This window comes from Cavia porcellus, unplaced genomic scaffold, assembly GCF_034190915.1.
Source record: "Cavia porcellus strain 051 isolate PalLab524CR breed Dunkin Hartley unplaced genomic scaffold, mCavPor4.1 scaffold_12, whole genome shotgun sequence".
NCBI lineage: Eukaryota > Metazoa > Chordata > Mammalia > Rodentia > Caviidae > Cavia > Cavia porcellus.
Genome location: NW_026947495.1, coordinates 60,262,333 through 60,283,441, shown reverse-complemented (window position 1 = coordinate 60,283,441; position 21,109 = coordinate 60,262,333). Strand labels below are relative to the sequence as shown.

At 38.9% G+C, this 21,109-nt stretch overlaps 1 protein-coding gene across 2 annotated transcripts in view; it reads right to left on the bottom strand.

Annotated features, from left to right (window-relative positions):
* The window catches only part of Pdk1 (pyruvate dehydrogenase kinase 1), a 35,904-nt gene extending 23,479 nt beyond the window's left edge, over nucleotides 1-12,425 (bottom strand). The window contains exons 1-7 of one of the 2 annotated variants that reach the window (XM_003478605.5): nucleotides 12,089-12,424; nucleotides 9,914-10,055; nucleotides 7,342-7,413; nucleotides 5,196-5,380; nucleotides 4,838-4,927; nucleotides 2,930-3,007; nucleotides 923-999 (exon numbers count right to left, since the gene is read on the bottom strand). In XM_003478605.5, coding sequence (XP_003478653.1) covers nucleotides 923-999; nucleotides 2,930-3,007; nucleotides 4,838-4,927; nucleotides 5,196-5,380; nucleotides 7,342-7,413; nucleotides 9,914-10,055; nucleotides 12,089-12,290 — 846 coding nt within the window. In that variant the 5' untranslated portion in view covers nucleotides 12,291-12,424. Of the gene's footprint in view, nucleotides 1-922; nucleotides 1,000-2,929; nucleotides 3,008-4,837; nucleotides 4,928-5,195; nucleotides 5,381-7,341; nucleotides 7,414-9,913; nucleotides 10,056-12,088 lie in introns of both variants that reach the window. The other variant, XM_063259289.1, reaches the window with a different exon arrangement.
* Nucleotides 12,426-21,109: the final 8,684 nt, after the last annotated feature.

Genomic DNA, 21,109 nt, shown 5'->3' with positions numbered 1-21,109 from the left:
TGCCTTGAGCTCACTTTGTAGCCCAGGTTGGTTTTGAACTTGCAATGATCCTCCTGCCTTGGCCTCCCGAGTGCTGGGATTACAGGCATGAGCCACCACGCCCGGCTTGAATGACTTTCTTAAAAGAAAAAAAAAGGCATGTTTATGGGGGAAGGCAGGGGTAGAAAGGTGGCAATTGCTGTTGTAAATACGTTTATAAAAATAGCACCGTAACTTTTTTGAGCACCCATACGTGCTACTATTGTTTCAGACACTTGGTATGTTATTCCCAATCTTTTTTTTTCTGAGACAATGTAATTCAGGATGGCCTCAAACTCATAGAAATTCTGTCTCAGTCTCCAGATGCTGGGATTACAGCATATGACACTATGCCCAGCTTCAATCTTTATAAATAACCCTGGGTAGTGCTTTTCTGGTCTTACAGAAGAGGAAACTAAGGTTCTGAGAGATTCAGTGACTTGCCCAAAGTCACAAATATATTAAGTGACACAGGTGAGATTCAAACCCAGGTCCTTGTGACCTCAAAGTCTGAGCTCAGCCAGGTGTGGTGGCATATACCTGTAATTGCAGCTCTCTGGGAGACTAAAGCAGGAGGTTTGGGGGTTTGAGCCCAGTCTGGGCAACTTAGTCACCCTGTAAGGCCCTGTCTCAAAATAAAAGATTAAACAAAGGGATAGGGATGTAGCTCAGTGCAAAGGGCCTGGGTTCAAGGCCAGTCCTGTGGGGTGGTGGAAGACTGAGCTTAGCACATGAAGGTGCCCAATCATACCAATGGAAGGCTGTTCCGTAGCAGCGTGACATGATAAAGCATGAAACAGCATGCCTGTTTTAATGAACAGTTCTCAGAGGAATATTGACTTTCCAGGAAGATTCCTATCCTCAGAAAGGACTCATAAAGGTTATGTAATACTATTTTACAAACCTTGAAAAGTTCAAACACCATGTGATAGAGATGGGATGGTACATAAACCACTTGTATTGGTTGTCCTGGTGATTTTGCTACAGAGCAGAAGAGAAAAATATGAAAGTACAGAGAGATGTGCGTAAAGCATTTTTAAGAATAAACTGTGTAGTGATGAAAAGAACACATTACCTATGGAGGACAGTATTATTTGGGAAAAACTGTCACATCGTTTCTTCACTGTATTAGTGTTTGAATCCCAAACTCACAAACATTTATAACTGAGAAAGACCAGAGCCTGTGGTCATTTCTCACAATCTGGTGTTAACAATTTAAGCAACACATCCTCCCATCCTTCTCCATAATGGTTAAGTGTTTTTAAAGGATACTCAACATTTAGTTAGGAATCTTACTTTCCAAAGTTAAGTACTAAAGTCTGTAAATACAATCTCATTCATATTAATACATTTTTTTTAAAAGTCCATTTCTGTGTCTTTCCTCTGAATAGAATGTGGTACATTTTATTTCAGTTAAAAAAAATTCAGCTGGTGTGGTGGCACACCCTTGTGATCCCAGCACTCAAGAGGAGGATGCAAGAGGATTGATGTAAACTCAACACCAATCTAATGATATAGCAAGATCCTATCTCAAAAAAATAAAAAAACTTTTAGACTAGCATCAATTTCTCAAGGGATACTAATTCTACATTCAAATATTTAATAGAGTCCATCGGAGTGGGGAAGGGTAGGCTGTGTATATACAGAACAGATCTATGACATAGCAAAGGGATGAGACTCAACATACTTTAGAATAATTTAACCAATAAATCAATACTAAATTCAACCAATAAATAAGACTCTCCTATGAATAAATTCCTGGGATCACAAATGGAACTACTACAAACTGCCATAGCAGTTCATGTTCTCAAATTATCAACTGTGTATTGTGTGATTCTTTTTAGCAATTCTATTTTCAACTGGGTAGTTTCTACTGCTCTCCCACTCTGAAGTCCAGAATACAGCTTAGTAAAAGCGTCTTTATAATTTAATCTTTCCATCACCTTCTTAAAATGTCATATTAACCAGACAGGATGATACACACCTCTAATCCAAGCACTATAAGGGGCTGAGGCAAGAGAACTGCAAATTTAAGTCACGTCTGGGTCTCTCAGCAATTCAGTAAGACCCCATCCCAAAATGAAAAAAATTAAAATTAAAATTAAAAAAGGGCTGGAGATGGGCTTAATTCCAAGCACTGGCACAACCATACCCCATCCCCTAGAAAAGTATCATCTTAACCTTAACATACCTCTAGGGAAAACAGTGAGATTCATCAATCTCCTTTCTAGATCTCTAAAACTCTTCTTGTTTAAAAGGCATTAGACAGAGTGAAAAGACAACCAGAGAAATTCATCTTCATCTACTTGAGGATCTATTCTTTCCTTTTTTTTTTTACATCTCAGTCTTTTCACTTCCTTAATAATGAAAAATGACTTGCAACTCAGGAAACAGAAAAAAGGGTAAGCCTTACATTACTGAAGTATATATAAAAGTCACATAATTTTAACTGGACATGGATGCACACTCCTGTAATACACTCCTGTGCACACTCAGAAGGCTGAAGAGGACTGCTGCGAATTTTGAGGCCAGCCTGGCCTACAAAGTGAATTAAAAACCAGCCTGAGCAGCATAGTGAGACCCTGTCTCAAAAAAAAAAAAAAAAGGTCAATCTTTCTTAGCATCATTTTTTTCTGTGACTATCCAGAAAATTACAATTAAGCAAAGAATAAATATTACCAATGAAAAGTAAGGAAAATGGAACAGAAAAAAATGTTTTTCATAAGGAGTCCAAGTAAATATACATATATATGAGTAATTTTTTTTAACATGATTTCTCTTCTTTAGCATGCAAGTCCTATGAAGAAGTTGATGAAAATGCATTTTTCGCTCAAAACAAATCTAAGTTCACTTATGATTTCTTTTCAGGTAGTCATTACACTAGTCACTGAGGAAAAGACATCAAGCTTACCATTTAGTTCTTCAAGTTCTAGTTCAGGAGAGTTAATATAATACAAATCACACAGACGCCTAGCATTTTCATAGCCATCTAGTATGAATTAAAACAAACAAACAAAAAATTAAATAGATGTACTTCCACTTCAATGTGTTGAAATAGCGGTAGTAATAACAATAAAAAATTAAAACTTCCTACAAAAGAAAATATACTTCAGTGATCTTAGTTTGAGGAAGGTCTTTATAAAAATAACAAGATAAAGCCTAACAGCCTAATAACAAAATATATTACAACTATAAGAAATTAAAAACATCCCAGAACTGAAAACATCATGCCACAGTGATATATGTGCACCATGTTTATAGCAGCACAATTTGTAATATCTGGATCTTGGAAACAACCTAAGTGTCCATCAACTGAGAAATGGATAAAAAACTGTGGTATTTTTATACAATGGAGTACTACTCAGCTAAAGAATGATCACATTGAGATATTTATAAATAAATGGACATAACTTGAGACCATACTCATAAGCGAAATAAATCAAACTCACATGTATAAATACCGTATTGTCTCCCGAGTGTAAGAAATGGTAAGAGTACATAAAAGTTTATGGTAATCATGATTCCCCATATAAGGCTCTGAAGCCTTATAATGTCTGTATTCATCAGTTGGAATGGTTTTACCCTAGTTTGATTTTATTATCTGTGATAGTATAAACAGCTATTTAAAAGAAAATAAGACATTAGAATAGCCAGAGCTGATTTAGTATCATCTTACTCTGAAGACCTACTATGCTTTTGTTTTTCTGTTGCCTTTGGTTCTATCCTGTAATATGTTATTGGATATTATTATGTGTGATAGTATAAACAAATTTTCTATGGAAAATGAGATAATATAGTAGCCATTGTTCATTCTCTGCTATTTGGTTCTGAAAGCCCTGTAATGTTTTCATTCTCTTGAATAGTTTTATACTGTTTTGTTATGCTTGATACTATTGTATATGAACTATGTTAAAAGAAAGATACACTATGGTAGTTACTGTTAATTATGGGTTGTCTCGTGGTAAAATGCTGTGTTACTTGCATTGTTCTGATCTGATCTGCTTTGTTATGTCCTCTTTTGTCTTAAGCTCTTAAAAAAAAAGAAATTAAAAACATTATATGGGAAAAAAATACCATAAACATGTCAAAAGAAAAACAGCAAACAATATATATATCAAATACTGAGAAATACATGGAAATTTTTTTGATGTATCAAAATTTTCAATGCATTTGAATGTTTTAATTCTAAGAATCTAACCTTATTAAACACTAGCAATAACAGCATATATTTAAAGAATTTCACTACAGTATTATTGGTAACAGGAAAAAAATAAGTCTACAACAGCAGAGAACAGATTAATACATACTGATACACTCTACAAAGTCATTCAAAAACTTGATGTTATATTCAAATGTACTGAGACTGTAAGATGTCTGCAAACTTGTATAAAACACCCCATCTTCTAAAAACAAAAAATGTAATAACAATTTGTATGTGTATATATACACGTGGTATAAACAGAAAAAAATATGAAAAGATGTAAACCAAACTGTTATGAATTACAGTTTTAGAAAAATAAGCAAAAGACTACTGTAAGGAATTAGAAACTGAAACTGGAGAATAGAGATGAATTTTTTTAAATGAACAGAGTCCAACAGTATCACAAAACTTTTCCTAATAAAAAAATTTATGCATAAAACATTCACCTTATACATACTGTACAATTCATGTTATAAAGGGCTTTTCAAACCCATATATTTGTTCCTCATATTTTATCTCATTACACATATAGTAATACAAATAGTTGTTTTAATCACAAGAAATAATACTCAATAATTCTGATTTTTGCATCCTTTTAGAAAGGAAAAATGTGGTTACCTTTAATAACTTCAACTACATCACAGTTTGGATTTATGCTGCCAATGTGTTTTCGATGAGATGGACTTCCTTTTCCCCCAAACAATAAAGCTAGTAAAGGATAAAAAACACAAAATGAATCTACCTATCATCTCCAGATAGATTATTTATCCAAATGGTGCCAAATAGAACAATTGTTTTCCTTAAGCAAAAATATGCCATTTTACAATCAATAAAAATACTCCTTTGCATGGCAGTCTACTTATTTTTCTTAATAAAAAAAGTAAAACTAAATGTTCCTTTTAAAGGGAAATCTTCTAAATAAATTTAAAATACATCAACACTTTAGATCTTTCTCCTTTGACTTTAAGACACTTACAATGCTGATTGAGTAGCATTCTAATTGAAATGCGACTCATATAGAATCGATCCAAAAAGTACTGAACATTCTGGCTGGTGACAGGATCCACCCCGAAGCTCTCCTTGTATTCAATCACACCCTGGGCCATGGTAGGAATGACATCATTGTGTCGGTTTCGGATTCGTATCACAGTATCTGTAAAGCTAAACAAACCTGTTTGTACAAAGAGCCAAATATTTTGACAAGAGAATTTAATACTAAAATATAAGCTAAGTCAAGCTTAGAAGACAAGTCCCTAGCTCAATAAAAAGAACATTAGTGCATGTCTTCTGTGTACTTAAATATATTTCATATCATAAAATATGTCAAATCCTTGAAGGTATAAGGACCTCTGAAATAAAATTTTCAAAATTTAAGTTTCAGACTCCTACCAGTAAGGCAGCCATACAACAAAATCATAAATACATTAAGAGTTTTCTTTAGCCATTCTCAACCAGACCATTTGAGCATTGACTCTAAGGATAGCATTCCAGGAACATCCTGCATAAAGGAAGGCAGAACACGGGCTTCTCCGGAAGACATGCTCTGTTAAGGAATCAAAATGAGAGAGCCAATAAAGCCCGTCAACTCTGGGATAGAGAAAAGGCACTCTTAAAACAGAAAAGTAACAAAAGAATCCTATTTCATTCATCCTGTAAGTTTACAAACTAGAAGAAAAGTATCCACTTCACTGAAAGAAAAATTTTCCAATCATACTGCCTTCTCATCTTTGTTACTAGGAAAACACTGGATGATTAATTTAAACCGAATAAAAAAGGAAACAAGCTTTAATTATGAAGAAAACTGGTCTCCTCACCTACCAATCAAAATTTGTACTTCCAGTGAGTACTTTCCCAGGTAGAGTCAGTATCCTGAGGAATATTAACTTATTCCAGTGTTCTTACTACTCAAAACATTTCTGGAATTTCTACTTTGTAATTATCTTCAAAACCAAACTGTCACTACTCAAAATATTTCTGGAATTCCTACCTTGTAATTATCTTCAAAACCAAAATGCAAATAACAAAATTCCTCAAAAACAACAAATTAATTCCAGTCCCCCTTTATTTCATCTCTTAAAAAAACAATGATTATTCTGCATGACTGTTTATTTTCTAGGTTCAGCTTTGAGTGACTGTTCTCAGAATGTTGTATCACTTCTACACAGGCTTCTAATATTTCCATTTTAAGTAAGGCTGCATCAGTTCAAATCTTAGTCCCACCTCTTGCTAGCTATATGACCTGAACACACTTACTTTCTTTGTGCATAAATGCATTATTTTAGTGCTTATTTTAAGCACTAATTGACATCACTCCTATAGTCTGTTCCACATGTAAGCCCAGAACAAACTTTTGATATACACTATTTTCAAACCTAAACTATGTTTAAAAAATGAAGTGTTATCACTTTCTTTAAAGACAGTCCAATAGATGTGTAACATTCTGAGGACGAGGTCTTTCTGCTGTGAGTAACATTCATTAGAATAAGTAGGCAACCACCTGAGGTGACCACTTGGCCTTACCAACTCCAGTACGCTGATTATGAAACATGTATATACTATCTTACAGATCACAGGTCATAGAAACTCACTGTCATGTTTTCAGAGCCCTTAGTGTGACAAAAGGACTGTAATTAGTAGCCAATCTTTTAAAATCAGGACTTTCACATTAAACACCTAGACTTGTAGCTTTCTTTAAAAACCGAAAAACTGGTGATGTGCACAGTATTTCCATATGGAAATGACTAACAGGAGCTGAGGGTGGCTGCCCATTGGAAGAGGCATATACTCTTCAGGCTTACAGTTCAAGTGGTATTCTTGTCACCTTTAGATTCTCATGCATCACCACAATTGAACTTTGCCTTAATGTAAAAAAATGAATCATTTATATAAATGCATATGTTGCCATTTGCTTGAAGTAGTGGAAGCTTAAAAAACAAATCAATTTCTCTAATGTGGTCCATCAGCAGGTTTAAGCTTAATAAATTTATATTCTTCTACAATGCTTAAAAGGTATAAAAATTCTGTTTGGAATAGTAACCCTGTTCAGCTTAATACACTTACATTTTTATATAATGCTTAAAGAGTCAGTAATTCTGTTCAGAATAATAAGCTAACATACTTACTCGTAAATAGCTTTAGCATCTTCAGCACTTTTATCCTTAAAATCAAGAAGCTCTTGAAGGCTCTGGATATACCTAAGGTACAAATCAAAAGGTTTACTTTGTTCTTTTGTAGTCCAAAAGTTTAATATCATGAAAATTAGCTCAAAAGCTATTTTAAACAGTTTATAATTTTAATTTAGAATACTACTATAAAATTATGGTTGAAGTAGGATTTTTTTTTTTTTTTTTTGAGACAGGTTCTCATTATGTAACACAGGCTGGACTCAAACTCACAGCCACCTTCCTGCCTCAACCTCTGGAGAGTGAAGTAGGATTTTTACACCCATTTATTGTTAAGCCAAATCTTAGGCACAAAGCAGAAGTATGTATTTTTCTTTAAAAATATTGATCAAGCTGATGTCAGAGTTTTAAGCTCTATCCTAGTTTTTAAATCTTTGAAACTCTACTATATTTTATGGTATAAACAACAATTATTATGAGAACTGAATCTGTTACTGCTTCACCATGTTAGACAAATGACCTATTCAGTCACAGTAAAAGGAAGAGGCTGATCCACCTGGCTTTAAGAATATAACTTGAATCTTTCATATCCATATTCCCACCAGAAAGGGAGATAAGGCAGGAGGATCATGAGTTTGGGCCATATCTCAGCAACTCAGTTATTCAGCAAGACTCTGTCTCAAAAACTTTAAAGGGAGGGTGTGTTAAAACAATAGTTTTAGATGTTTTTGTCTAGTCAATGAAGATTTATTGAAATCCTGCAATGTATCCCTTTGTTCTTCTAAACAGAACTAAATAAAAATATAATAATTATGAAAACATAGGTGTTCAGTGTACCTTACCATCCAAGATAGCAAAGTACAACAAAAGAATTTTTAATATACACTATTTTTACATCAAAATCATGTTTTAAAAAAATGAACTGTTACTACTCCCTTTAAGACAGTCTAATAAATGTGTAACATTGTGATGTAACAGTTCAAGGTAACACAAACAACAAAAGGCCTAGTGACTTTCTCAAGGTCATCCAGCTACTACAGAGGCCAGAGTTTAAAAATCCCAGCCATTCAGTTACCTTCTTCAACAGTTTTAAGTTGTGCCCAGCTTGTCTATAAGCACTTTATCTTGTCTATAAGCACTTTCTTAATTTATTAGGCATCCAGAGCCAATGAAAGTTATTTTAAAATCTGTAAAGCTGTAAGTTGGTTTGGAAAGCTATTTCTGACTAGCAGCATGTCTCCCTGCATTCCAAGTCAAGTGACTCTAGTAGCTGAGGTTCTACTTAACTCTTAATAATCTCTTCACAGGCAAGAATAAATATGCTCTGCTTTTTAATTAAGATACATTTCTGAATACTTATCCTGTGCTAGGCAAGACCAGATTTTTTAAAACAGCATATGCTATTTATAACTTTAAAAAACTGGAAAAAGCTTCCTCAGAAAATTGTATTTTCTTTTTCATATTCCACAGATCTCCAAAACAATGCCTCTCACCTATACCACATTTATAATTGTTACCTACTTGGACTAGATAGCATCTCATTATTATACATGTAGCAGTCATACTACTTCTTTTACTCCTTTTAAAATTTAATGTTAGAACAGCTTCTCTCACAAACTCTATCGCCCACAAAAGGAAAATTATATCTCCACATGAATCATAATTAGGAAATGTCTTCTAATAAAATTTTTCCATGTAAAATTTAATTTCAACCAGCTTTTTTCTTTTAATTTATAGTGCTCAAAACAATACTTTTTTAATGCAATGGCATTAACAACTGTAAATAGGTTGTCAGATACAAATGCATACCCTTTAAGACCTTTCCTATAGTCTGTGGGAAGAGAAATTAGTTTCGATATTATTCCTGTAACACAGTACACACTGTGTGTGCATATATTTAAATACTGCATTACAATGCATTACCTCCATTACAATGTAAAATAAATACATATTAGAAAAACAGAGGAATAAAAGTTTTAACTTTTGTGATTTCTAAAAGGTATGCACCAATAAAATAAATTCATTTTATAAAAAATATGTATAGACTTGAATATATTTTACCAATCCCATGACAATATAACAGATACAGACAAATATGGGTCTGGTCTGAATCCTAGCTTCAATATCAGTGATGCACAATATTGGCTTAGGCAAAGGACTTCACCTTTTATGTGCCTCAGTTTTCTCATCTGTAAAATAGAGAACCTATTCAGCAGGGTTCTCGAGCAATTAAAGGTAATATGTATAAATATCTACCATCAAATGGTAGATATTTTTCTTCTATCAAAATATAATATCCCTTCAGGTTTAGTTACAAATCTTAAATTTTGTATGTATATTTTTATGTAGGTCTGACTGCTTTTTTCAAAGCTAAGAAGTAGATAATCCTAGCAAACACATAGGTCAAGCCTAGATACACACACAAATACACAAACACACCCACATACACACAGCAGAGGATTAATGCCATTATCTTAAGATTTCTATTGAAAAGTAAAAGAAGCATTTGCTTTAACCCTTGAGTGAAGTCCACAGTTCCATAAAAACTGTAAGCAAGATATGGGAATCTTACCAGCTTTGTACCAGTTGAACAGATGGCGTCCTGAGAAGATTATCTGGAAGGAGACTTATTTCCTTCATTATATTTGCCAATCTAACAGGCAACTCTTGCCGAAGAAACATAAATGAGGTCTTTTCACAAGCATTCACTGATCCTGAAACCCAAACAGTGGTGATAGAAGTTAAATAAAAGCAATAATGCAACAGAAGCCAAGAAAGAGGGGGATTAACCTGGCAAACCCAGAGTGATATGACCACCATAATGACCAGAAGAGACCAAAAGGCAAAGATACTAATCCTAGCCCTAAATTTAGGTCTGAAGAAGAGATAAGAGAACCTTTAAAGTTAATGTAAATCCACAATGACCTTCCAAATTCCTGATAACCTCTTCCTGATAACCAAATTCCTGATAACCTCTTCATTGCAATTAAGATATGCTCAGTTGGGCATGGTGAGCTCAGTTATAGGTACATGCCTGTAATCTCAATACTCTGTGAAGTTGAGGTAGAAGGATCACAAATTTCAGCCCAGCTTGAGCAACTCAGAAAGAAACTGTTAAAAAGTGAAAAAAATTAAGAGATGGTGGGCTAGGGATATAGCTCAGTGCAAAAAGTTTTGGGTTCAATCCCCAATGTTACAAGGAAAAAATAAAAAAGACTCCAGATTCTTCTATTTCCCTTCCATCCTTACAACTTCTTAAAAGTAAGATGACTTGAACATGTATGAATAAGACTTGGGGCTCAACAGCAGAACCTGAAAAAGCCTATCCTATGTACCCTGTTGCTACTATCACTGAAAAAGTTTGTTTCCTAACACTAGGTTTATAAAAAGTGAACACCTGTCTAAGACACAGGGACACTTTGACCTGTGCAAAGGAAAATTCGCCACATAGCACCATTAGTACAGATTTCCACAAACAAAGCATAAGTGCAGAGAAAAGCTTTTAAGCAAAAGAAAGAACAAAAACCATCCCCCCCCCATACACACAAAAAAACCAACAAACAATGCCTGTTCTTCAACCACCTGCAAAGGAATACCTGCTCAACTGGGTGCTGAAAGGGTACCCAGCCTTTTCCCTACTATGTATCAGGATGCTAAGCAGCCAGATATAAGTTGCACATGGCCACTTCACTTAGAGCTAAACCAGTCATATTACTTCACCAACTCTTTTTCGTCTAATTCACTCTTGTTGCTTTACCAGAGACCTTAGCAAAAACTAGAGTAAGGGCAATAAAGAAAAATATCCACTTAAGAAAGTTTATTAATATGGTTATAAACAAAGTTAAATTCCGTCCTTCACTACACTGTACTCATTTTAAAGTAAAAACAAAATCAAGAACTTTGAGCTGAAAACAACAAAAGCAAAAAACAAAAACAAATCTCTAAACCCTGCCACTAGAATCCAGTTTTAAAATAAAGCTGCCTTTTCATAAAATACAAACATCATAAAAATAAAATAAAGCGGCCTGCCATGGCATTATCTTTTTAGTCAACTAGCAGTGTTAGTGACCTGATAGCACTTACCATGAAGAAGATAAATTGCACTCAAAGACTGAGTGTAGATAATAGTACGTCCCTGTTCCTCCCATATGAGAAGTCAAAGTCAAATGGCTAACTGCAATGCCTTCTGCAATCTGCTCCACACAAACCAAGGTGAGAAGTGGTAAATTTCACAGCCCCTTATACTCGTGTGCTTTATACATGCTCAACACGTATGTACTGCTGCTGAAACTAAAGTGCTGCTGATGGACACGCTCTTATGGCACTGTCAAGGGAAACATTCTGAAGAAACACTGGGCCAGTGATAACTTGTTTTTCCTTGCAGCATTGCTACACAATTATCGTACGATTGCATTTACCATCACTCTGCAGAGTCCGAAGGTGACACCCAGACTCTCGACGGAGCCCAGCTTATCCGAAGGGGCCTGTCCGGAACGCGCACCTGCACACTTGTGTGCCAAAGCGGGAGTCCATTCTGCCTGCGTCCCTCCGGGTCTATTTTTCGACAACACAGGGTAAAAAGCCACATGTGCCGTTACTGGCCCGCCCTGCGCGCCAGCACCCTCAAGGAAGGAAGAAAGCGCTGAGGGTGCGGGGCAGCAGTCAGGAAAAGAGAGAAGAGGTGAGCGCGGGCCACAGTTCCGCGCTCCCGGCGGCGCACAAAGGCCCGCAGCCGGGCAGCACTCACCGAAGTCCAAGAACTGCTTCATGGAGAGCGGCGACGGCGAGAAGCGCGCGTAGAAGTCCACCTGGCCCGGTACGCTTCGGTCCGACGCAGGCCCGGTGCCCGAGTCTGAGGCGAGGCTGCGGCTGGCGCTGGGGTGGGTGGCGCGCGGCCCAGGCCCCGGACGGGCCGAGGCAGCCCCGCGCAGCAAACGCGTAAGCTTCATGCTGAGCCCGGCCGGAGGAGGTGAGTCTCCGGCCCCCCTCGCCGCTCGGCACTGTGGCCGGCGGTACGTGAGGGACGTGGCTGGCCGCGGGGGCCAGAAGCGCTGTCAGGGCCGCGGCCCCGCCCCTCCCCAGAGCCCCGCCCCGTACCTGGGTGGAGTCGGGAGAAGGACGGAGGCCGGGAGGGCGCGCGCGGTGTAGCTCCGCCCTGTGGAGGTGGGACAGAGCTGCGGAAGCGCCTCTGCAGCTAGTGGGAAACCGTGGGTGGCCGTTGGCATCCCGGGCATTCTTGCCCATCCACGGTGTGATACACCCCCTTTGCACACATTTTTGTAACAGATCCCACCTTTTTTTAAAATTTTGTACATTTTAGATATACATGATGATCATGTTCATCGTAGGGAATTTGTACCTGTACTTGATATATTTTGATTCCTTTTTTCCCCCAATCCCCTCTCCTCCCTTTAACCCATCATTCTCTCCCTATTTACAAAGTTTGTTTACACTTTATCCTTTTTTAATCGGTTTTCTTTTCGTTTTGTTCTGTTTTGTTTTGTTCCTTTTCCCTTGGCTTCCCTCCCAGCCTCAGCAGTCCACAGACTTTAGGAAGGGCCACCACCCCTTGCAGGTGCCCTTGGGTTCCCCTAATGGCGTGTTCCTGAACTGCCCTTCTGTGGTTCAAGTCCCACATTAACATTTTGTGTGTGTGTGTGTGTGTGTGTGTGTGTGTTCCTGAACTGCCCTTCTGTGGTTCAAGTCCCACATTAACATTTTATGTGTGTGTGTGTGTGTGTGTGTGTGTTTGTGTGTGTGTGTGGTGTGCTAGGGCGATCTCAGGGCTTTGCTACATCCACATTTTGGAGGTGAGAAAACAGGCCTGGAGAGCTAAAAGTGCCCTCTCTTGCCAAACTCTGGTACATAAATACAGTATTACTGTAACTGGTGCCCCATCAGAGCATTGGCTGCCCAATTTGCAGTGCTATTTGCAGGCATCTCTAGCAGGTTCATCCGTGTGTTTAAAGCATCCCTCTGCTGTGCCCGAGTGCTTCTTTTAACTGACCTCTTAAGGTCACCCTTTTACTACTTCACCCTTCCAGTTTCTATAAATAGTGAACACAAGATTAGACATTTTCTAATATTGACTTAGTCTCATAGAGCTGCAAAGGCCACAGGTACTGTTATTATCATTTGCCTTTTTGTGGTACCGGGGATTGAACTCTTGACCGTGTGCTTACCAGGCAGGTACTTATGCCCCTGAGCTAAACTCCTGGCCTGCTGCAAGTACTATTATAACTCACTTTTGTTTCCTCTGCTGCTTCTCTGTATAACCATATAGTATGTTATAGATGCAATGAAGTTGTTACTGTTTACTGCAGCAAAACAATAACCGGTGGAGAATAACACTTCATTTCTCTGCAGTGATCAGATCTTGAGTTGTAAAAACAAAAACAACAACAAAAAAACCCTGAAGAATAAGATGAGAGTACCGCTTTTTAGGTTGTATTAGTCCAACAAATTGTGTTTAGCATGAAGGAATATTGACTACCTGAAAATGTGTAGGTGGTAGAGTTGTAGAGAAGGAAAGTAACTTTTTCTTCAAGACTCATAAGTTCTTACAACTGACACCTATTACAAAAGGATGCACAACAGAAAGACAAACATGTTTATTAACGTATATTTCACATATACATGAGAGATACCCAGAGTATAATTTTCAAAAGGTAAACTTGAATTCATACATATCAGTCAGTCTGTATCTGGAAATGTGCATGCATGTGTGTGTGTATGATAGCTTCAACAAAATAGTAAATTTTTAGAGAAATGTCAAGACAAAAGGAAAGATTTAAATCTCTTTTATAAATAGAAATTTCCTTAACAAAAGAACTACTCGTGTCCTTTTTTTTTTATAGTTTTTCCGGTCCTGAGTTTCCTGTTCTTTCAGTAGCCTGTAGCTCAAAATAATGCAAATGCCTAAAAGGAATATTCTGAGATACCAAATTCTGAGCCTGGTCCATGAAAGAAGGATTAGATTTATTCTGGGTAGCCCAGAAAACAGATGAGAGATTTGTGAGTGGAGCCAGGGAAACAGATTTGACTCGGCATGGAGCACTTTCACTGTGAAATGAGCAGCCGTAGAGGGGATGGGGGTACTTGTCAATGATCTTTAGTTAAGAGACTGGACATCGGCTTTATAAGGAAGATGCAGCAAGATGCACCATTTATAGAATGGTGTCGCATAATGAGAAGGACCAGGGTTTGTTTTGAAATCTTAGTTCTGCGGTGTGCTGGCCCTGCGCCCTTGCATGAGCTTCTTATCCTCACTGAGCCTGGGTCTCCTCACCTAAAACATGAGTGTAAGAACTATTTCACCAGGCTACTATGACATAGACAGCATAGCTATCTGTGTTGGTAAAATTTCAGGACATACTAAACACTCAATAAATCATACCTCTGTGTGTTTATTACTGGTCTTTATTATTTCCTTGTTAGTGTAATAATAATTTAGGGCTCAGTCCTGTAGATGCCTAATGGGTAATTAAAAGTAGGATAAAGCTTGGCATCTCTTCCTTCATTGTTTACATCTCGCTGTTATCTTAAAGTTTGGGTCAGATCCCTACTCAGTCCTAAATATGAGTATCAGTTAACAAGTATTACAAGGTTTACTGGCCTGAATTTACCTAGTCTATTTTTTTCCCCACAAGACTGAGGACGCCAAGATAAGAATAACTAATTTTCAGGATTGTCAGTGACAATCCTGTAATGTATACAGCATGCAGTTCTACATCTCCTGGAGAGACGCCTAGAAATCTCCAGTCCTTGTCTTAAACCTGCAGCCACTTTAGATTCCAGGAAAAGCAGAGGCCACCCCACCACACTATGATAGGAACAATTATCCCATGTTTAGAGGTGAGGCTGCTCCCCCAAGCAGGAGCTGTCATCTCATGGTTGGAACTGAATTGGCCCCACAAGCAGTGTTGTCCCTCCCAGGTCCTCCCAGACCCAGCTCTGAGATACCCATCACCCAGAGTACAGTTTGACCAGGATTATCTATGCTGCCAACTGTGCAGCCCCCTCCCCCCGAGGCCTAGCCTTTGCTCCCCTTGTCTATAAAACCACAAGCTTCTGTCAACTCCTTGAAAACTAGAGTTCAAACTCCTTGTGCTTCTCAGCATGGTTATGCTGATCAAAGCTCATTTCCTGTTTTGCATCACTGCTGGTCTCCAGATCTAGCACTTTGAGACAGGTACAGAGCTGGGGCTTTTGCTCCAAAACTCCACAAACACTGGGACTTTATGAGAACCACTCACGTGTGTTTTGCCTAAAGCAGACTTTACCAGAGTTTTGAGACAAAACAATTTAATGTTGAATATTAGACATCCTTAAAACAGTTCTTCAATCTTTTCCACAACGCAATTGCAGGGTCAATTTCTTCCTTTTTCTCCTTCCTTCTGGATTCCTCTCTGAGCTCCAGATTCTTCTCACGTTGCCAAGGCACAGCATTCTTGAGCTCCTTCAAGAATGCCGCACTGTTTGCAATGCTGCTGCCTTCCACCTGAGCGCGTCAGCACATCAAGGTAAACCTTTGTGAAAGCACAGAACCACTGAGATTTATTTTAGCAAAGTTTGCTCTTCCAGAAACCAATCACTTATTTTATAAAATGTTTTTTTCTTTTATTCAACAAAATACATTCTCTAAGCTTCCACTCTGTATACAAAAAGAATGTGTGTCAACTTTCTTTTTTCTTCCTTTATTGCTGTCTCTCTCTTTCTTCTTTGCTTTCTTTTCATTTAACTTTTTGCCTTGAGTCAAAGGCCTGAGGCCTAGAAACTGGACAGGACATTACAGGATGTTACTAATTAGTTCATTATAAAGCCAAAAAGTATAATTGTCCTCTTAGCCTCCATAAAAACTACAGTGAATGCTTAATTTTAAAAGATATTTATGGAAAACACACATTAAGAATGACAGGTAAGTGTCTTTGAAGCAGGGTGGGAGGACTGAATATTTTGAGGGGGACTAATTGCATATACATTGATATGGGCCAGACTAAATTTGCTAAGAATTTATGATCTGTGTTGGACTTGTTTGACTGAAAATAATGGAGAAAGCAATGGAAAACAAGCTAGACTAGATCATCTGTCACCGTTACCCCTGGCTTCATGGAGTTCAAAGAACAGAAAGAGAGAAAGTTATACTTATTCCTCTCCTCCTTTTACTAGATTTGGGGGTGAGGTGGGGTCCTTTCCTGGTTCTTGGTGTCCCAAAGAATTGGACAGTTCCCACAGAAAAGTCACCAACAGTGTTCATTTGTTGAAAGTGGAAAAGAAGTACACTTTACAAGCCGGGTGAAAAGGGTTACAGAAGCCTCAGGGAATAAAAGGAAAGTGCTCTTTAGTATCAAAAATACCTAAATTGGCCTCACTCTCATGCAATAGGCAGTGGGACATTTGTTCTATCAAAAACTCACTTGGGTCACAACCCAAGCCCAAATGTAAGTTGTCACACAGAAAAATTTGCTTGGCCTCTCTCCAGATGTAAAGGGGAGATTTGAAACAGTGTCTTTCATTTTTTTTTTTTTTCTTTTGTACCAGGAATCCAACTCATGACCTTGTACTTGCCAGGCAGGTGCTGTGCCACTGAGCTATATCCCCCGGGGTGCTCTTTTTTCTTCTTTCTTTCTGTGTTTTTTGTTTGTTTGTTTGTTCGTTTTTTTTTTTTTTGTTTTGAGACAGGGCCTCACTACATGGTTCAGGCTGCCCTTGGACTCACTTTGTAGTCCAGCCTGGTCTCAAATTTGCAACAATCAACCTGCCTCGGCCTCCCGACTGTTGGGATTACAGGATTGCACCACCACACCCTGAAACAGCGTCTTTTGATTGGGTGTGCCCATGTGGAAGTGAAGGATTGTGAATATCACTTTCTGATTGTTTCTGTGTACAGTGCACTGTAGCCCTAAACATCAAGTGATTTTGGGCCCAGTTCTTGAGTATGTCTTCTTTTTAAGGAAAGCCTCTGAAACAACTTGCTAGCAGTTGTGTTTTATGACCTCTGACACGTTTACCCAGCTGGTTGTGCCCTCTGCCTCAGTCCTTCTCTTCTGCCCTAATCTGTTCCTGGCAGGCCCAGGTGTGTTCCACTTACTCACAGCTCTCTCCTCATGCCAGTGAGCCTAGAGGTGGTACCACGTTCCCGCTGTTAGCAGTAAGGTTCTTCACCGTTCCTAGATGCTCAACTTAGTCCACATCCATATAAATGTTCCCTTGATCAATCTCCAGTTGCTGTTTTGAGTGTGCTGTCATTTCCTGCCTCCAGCTTCTCTTTAATACACTGTTGTAGTCAGGGTTTACAGTGAAAAAGATTTCATACAAGACACATAATTTCTAAGATTATTTTATAATATTCACCCAAAAGTCAAATGTAGAAGAGTGCAGAACTTTCCACTGTCCATGCAGTAGAGACCCAAAGAATCCAGTTGAGGACCTGGATCCCATGGCAATGTCTTGTATGAGTCCAGCTGGAAGTCTAAGGTCCACGACAGTGTCTCATGCAAGACTATATCAAGGATCTGCACCATGATGGCCCAAAGGTCAGCGGTAGAAACTAGAAGGTCTATGTGAGTGGGATGAAGGATCTGTGCCAGCAGGCTGAGGGATCTGCACTGGATCCAGGAAAAGGCATTCAAGGTGATGATCAGAACTCCCCCAAAGAGAATCACAGCCGTCCTCAGAGACAGTGAGGACCCGAGCTCCTCTGAGGATAACAGCTGAGTTCGTATCAGGAAAGCCAATGTGACAAGCTTCTCCAGGAGAATCAACAACACCATTTTCCCCTCCAGGTCTCCTTTTATGCTGTTGGCAACAATCTTCAAGTAGGCCCTCCACACCCAGCACCACACTGAGTCAGGTCAGCTGAGTGTTACAAGCTGACCATTCGTTAATCCACCACGCTAGGTAATTTTCAAAAAAGGTAAAATCAAGACTCCATGTAGCTGTAAAATGAACACAAGCCCAAAATTATATTTAACACATTAATTAAATGAGGGGAAAAATGTTACATATCCAAAGGAGAAATCGAACAGGAATATAGGGAAGAATTTGCAAAAGCTACAAAACTGGATTTTCCTTGGGATCAGGGAGGGTGATCTCTCTCCCTGACAGATTTATGTGTGTTGTTTCTGAGTTATTTGCAATTTTCAGAGTTGTAAAACAGCTCGGGGGCAATCACATGCCCTGGAAAGTTTTAACTTTAAACAATGTCTGACATCCCACACCACCCCCCACGTTTGTCTTCTTCCTTGGAGGATCTCACCCAGATTGTGCTGTAGTGTCCACGCCATCCTGTTCACCAGGATATTTTTTTAGGGGAAACCTAGTTTTACTTGAAGTAACTACTTTGATCTGCTGCAAGATTACTGGGAGAGATCCCCTAAGAAGGTTCACACAAAGCTCTGCAGGAAGCCTGGAACCTTTGTTGAGAGGTGAAGAGGAGGAGAGAGGAGATTGCAAAGGCTGGTTCACGCTCACTGTATGGCCCACATTTATTTTTAAAAATGGGGGGAGGTTGCTGAGACTGGATCTTTTGCGCCTTTGTGCGAATTGGAGGAAAAGATGATTTTTTTTTTTCCCATGAGAATTGAAGTCAATGGAGACATTAGTATCCAACAAGTCTAGGCAGGGACGTGATGGGGACCCTGGAGTAGTAAAGCCCTAACAACTTACCAACATGGACAAGGAGAGCTCCAGACTTGGATAAACCGGAAGCGGCAATGGTGAAAGAGAAATTTAGGCACATAAAAATTTAAAGACTGTTTGAACACACATCATTCAGTTCATGAACTGGGCAGCTCCAGTTTGCATAGAATTCCAGGCTCCAACAAAGGGACACAAAGAAAAGGCAAGATGAAGAAAATACTTGATTGGTTAAAGTGGAGTGATACTTATTTGGATTATTCCAGAGAAGAAGCCTAGGTAGTGATAGGTTGGCAGTGGGGTTTTGGTTTATTTTGGAATCCAGGACCCTGGAGCTCCCTCAGTATAATGGTTTCATAATGTATTATTTTAATAACAATTTGAGCCAACATCTCTGATGGCTAAGAAATCTCCTAGTTAGGTCTGAATTATACATGAGAGACAAAAATGTTTTTGTGGGTATGGTTTAATATTGTGTCCCCCAAAGACTCACATATTGATTTGGCATATTAATGCATGCCTGTGATTCTAGTTATTCAGGAGGCTGAGGCAGGAGGATCCCAAGTTTGAGGCCAGCTTGGGCAACTTAGCAAAACCAAATCTTAATCTCTCTCTCTCTCTGTCTGTCTCTCTCTGTCTCTGTCTCTCTGTTTCTGTCTCTGTCTCTGTCTCTCTCTCTCTCTCTCTCTCTCTCTCTCTCTCTCACACACACACACACACACACACACACACACACATTGAGGGTGCTAATCTCATTTAATGGATTAATGCATTGATAAGCTTTTAGCTGAATGTGCTATTAGGCTGTGGGGACATGGTTGAAAGAGACAGGTCACTGAGAAGGCACTTTGAAGGGTGTATCTCTCTCTAGCTCTTCTGCTTCCTGATTCCTGGCTGTCATGAGTTGAACAGCCTCCTGGGTACCATGAGTTGGAGGTCTTTCCTCTGCCATGATGTTTGTACTTTTAAGCCAGTTGCCAAGGACTGAAACCATAAGCCAAAAAGGAAGAACAATTATTTTGTCCCAGCACCGGAAAAGCTGACAAATACACCTGCCCAAAACGTGAATGACCATGGCACTAAAAACAAGATGAAAGGGATTCTCTCTGCCTTCCCTAAAACAGGACATAGGTTTAGAAAATGAAATTTCTTACACCTTCTCCCAGGAAGAGCCAAGATTAAGCATTAAAATTAAGTAAAACCCTTATAGGCCTGGAGATGGTGCTACCCCCTCCTCACCATCTTGTCCTGCCGACTTGATGAGCTGAATTCCCACCCCATCCTAATTTTATCTTTGAGGACAGGGTGTCTGTAGACCAGAAGTCCCGCTTCAGGAGGACTGGCCAGTACTAGCTGGACTTGAGATGGCTTCCAGAGTGACTACCAGACAGCTCCTTGCTTCATTATAATCCCACCTGCTTGCTAAATGCCACAATGCCCAGCACCATGACGAAGACCAGAGAGAACCAAAAAAGAACACAAAAAGTTGGAACCCAAATTCTCTGAAAAGACAGAACTAATCTAATCCTCCCCTTCATTACCTTCTTTTTCCCCCTCAATTCTTTTTCCCAGTATCTATTACCTACCCACCCTCAATGGATTAACAAGTTGGGTTTTTTCCTCCCACTTCTATTCTTGGCCAAGAATAAAAATCTCCTTCAGAACTCAGTTGATGCTTGGTCTTGTTATTGGTCCCACAATTCTGAGAGGGAAAAAGGACCACACAGGCACCTCTAAGAACTACTGTGGTCATTCTCCTGGTTTCTCTCGCACCCATGTGAAATCCACATGTCAATCATTTTGGTTTTCCTCCTTAATCTGTCCTTTGTAACACAAGTCCATTCTAAGAACCCACGAGAGTTATTTTTCCCCTAAGCATGCTATCAAAGTTCAAGCTGTTCCCTTTCCAGATTTTGTTGGGGTAATCTGGTGACTACTTTCACACACGTTTCCCTTGATTCCATTTCTTCAGTTCTTAGCTGCCTGTTTCTGGCATTCATTCATTCAATAAATGCCTTAATACTATGGATGGGTAGGGCCCATAGTAGGTATTGGGGTCCAGCAGTGAACAAGGCCTCAAGATTCTTTCTGTCAGGGGACTTTTAAGGGGAAAAAGACGGATAACAAATAT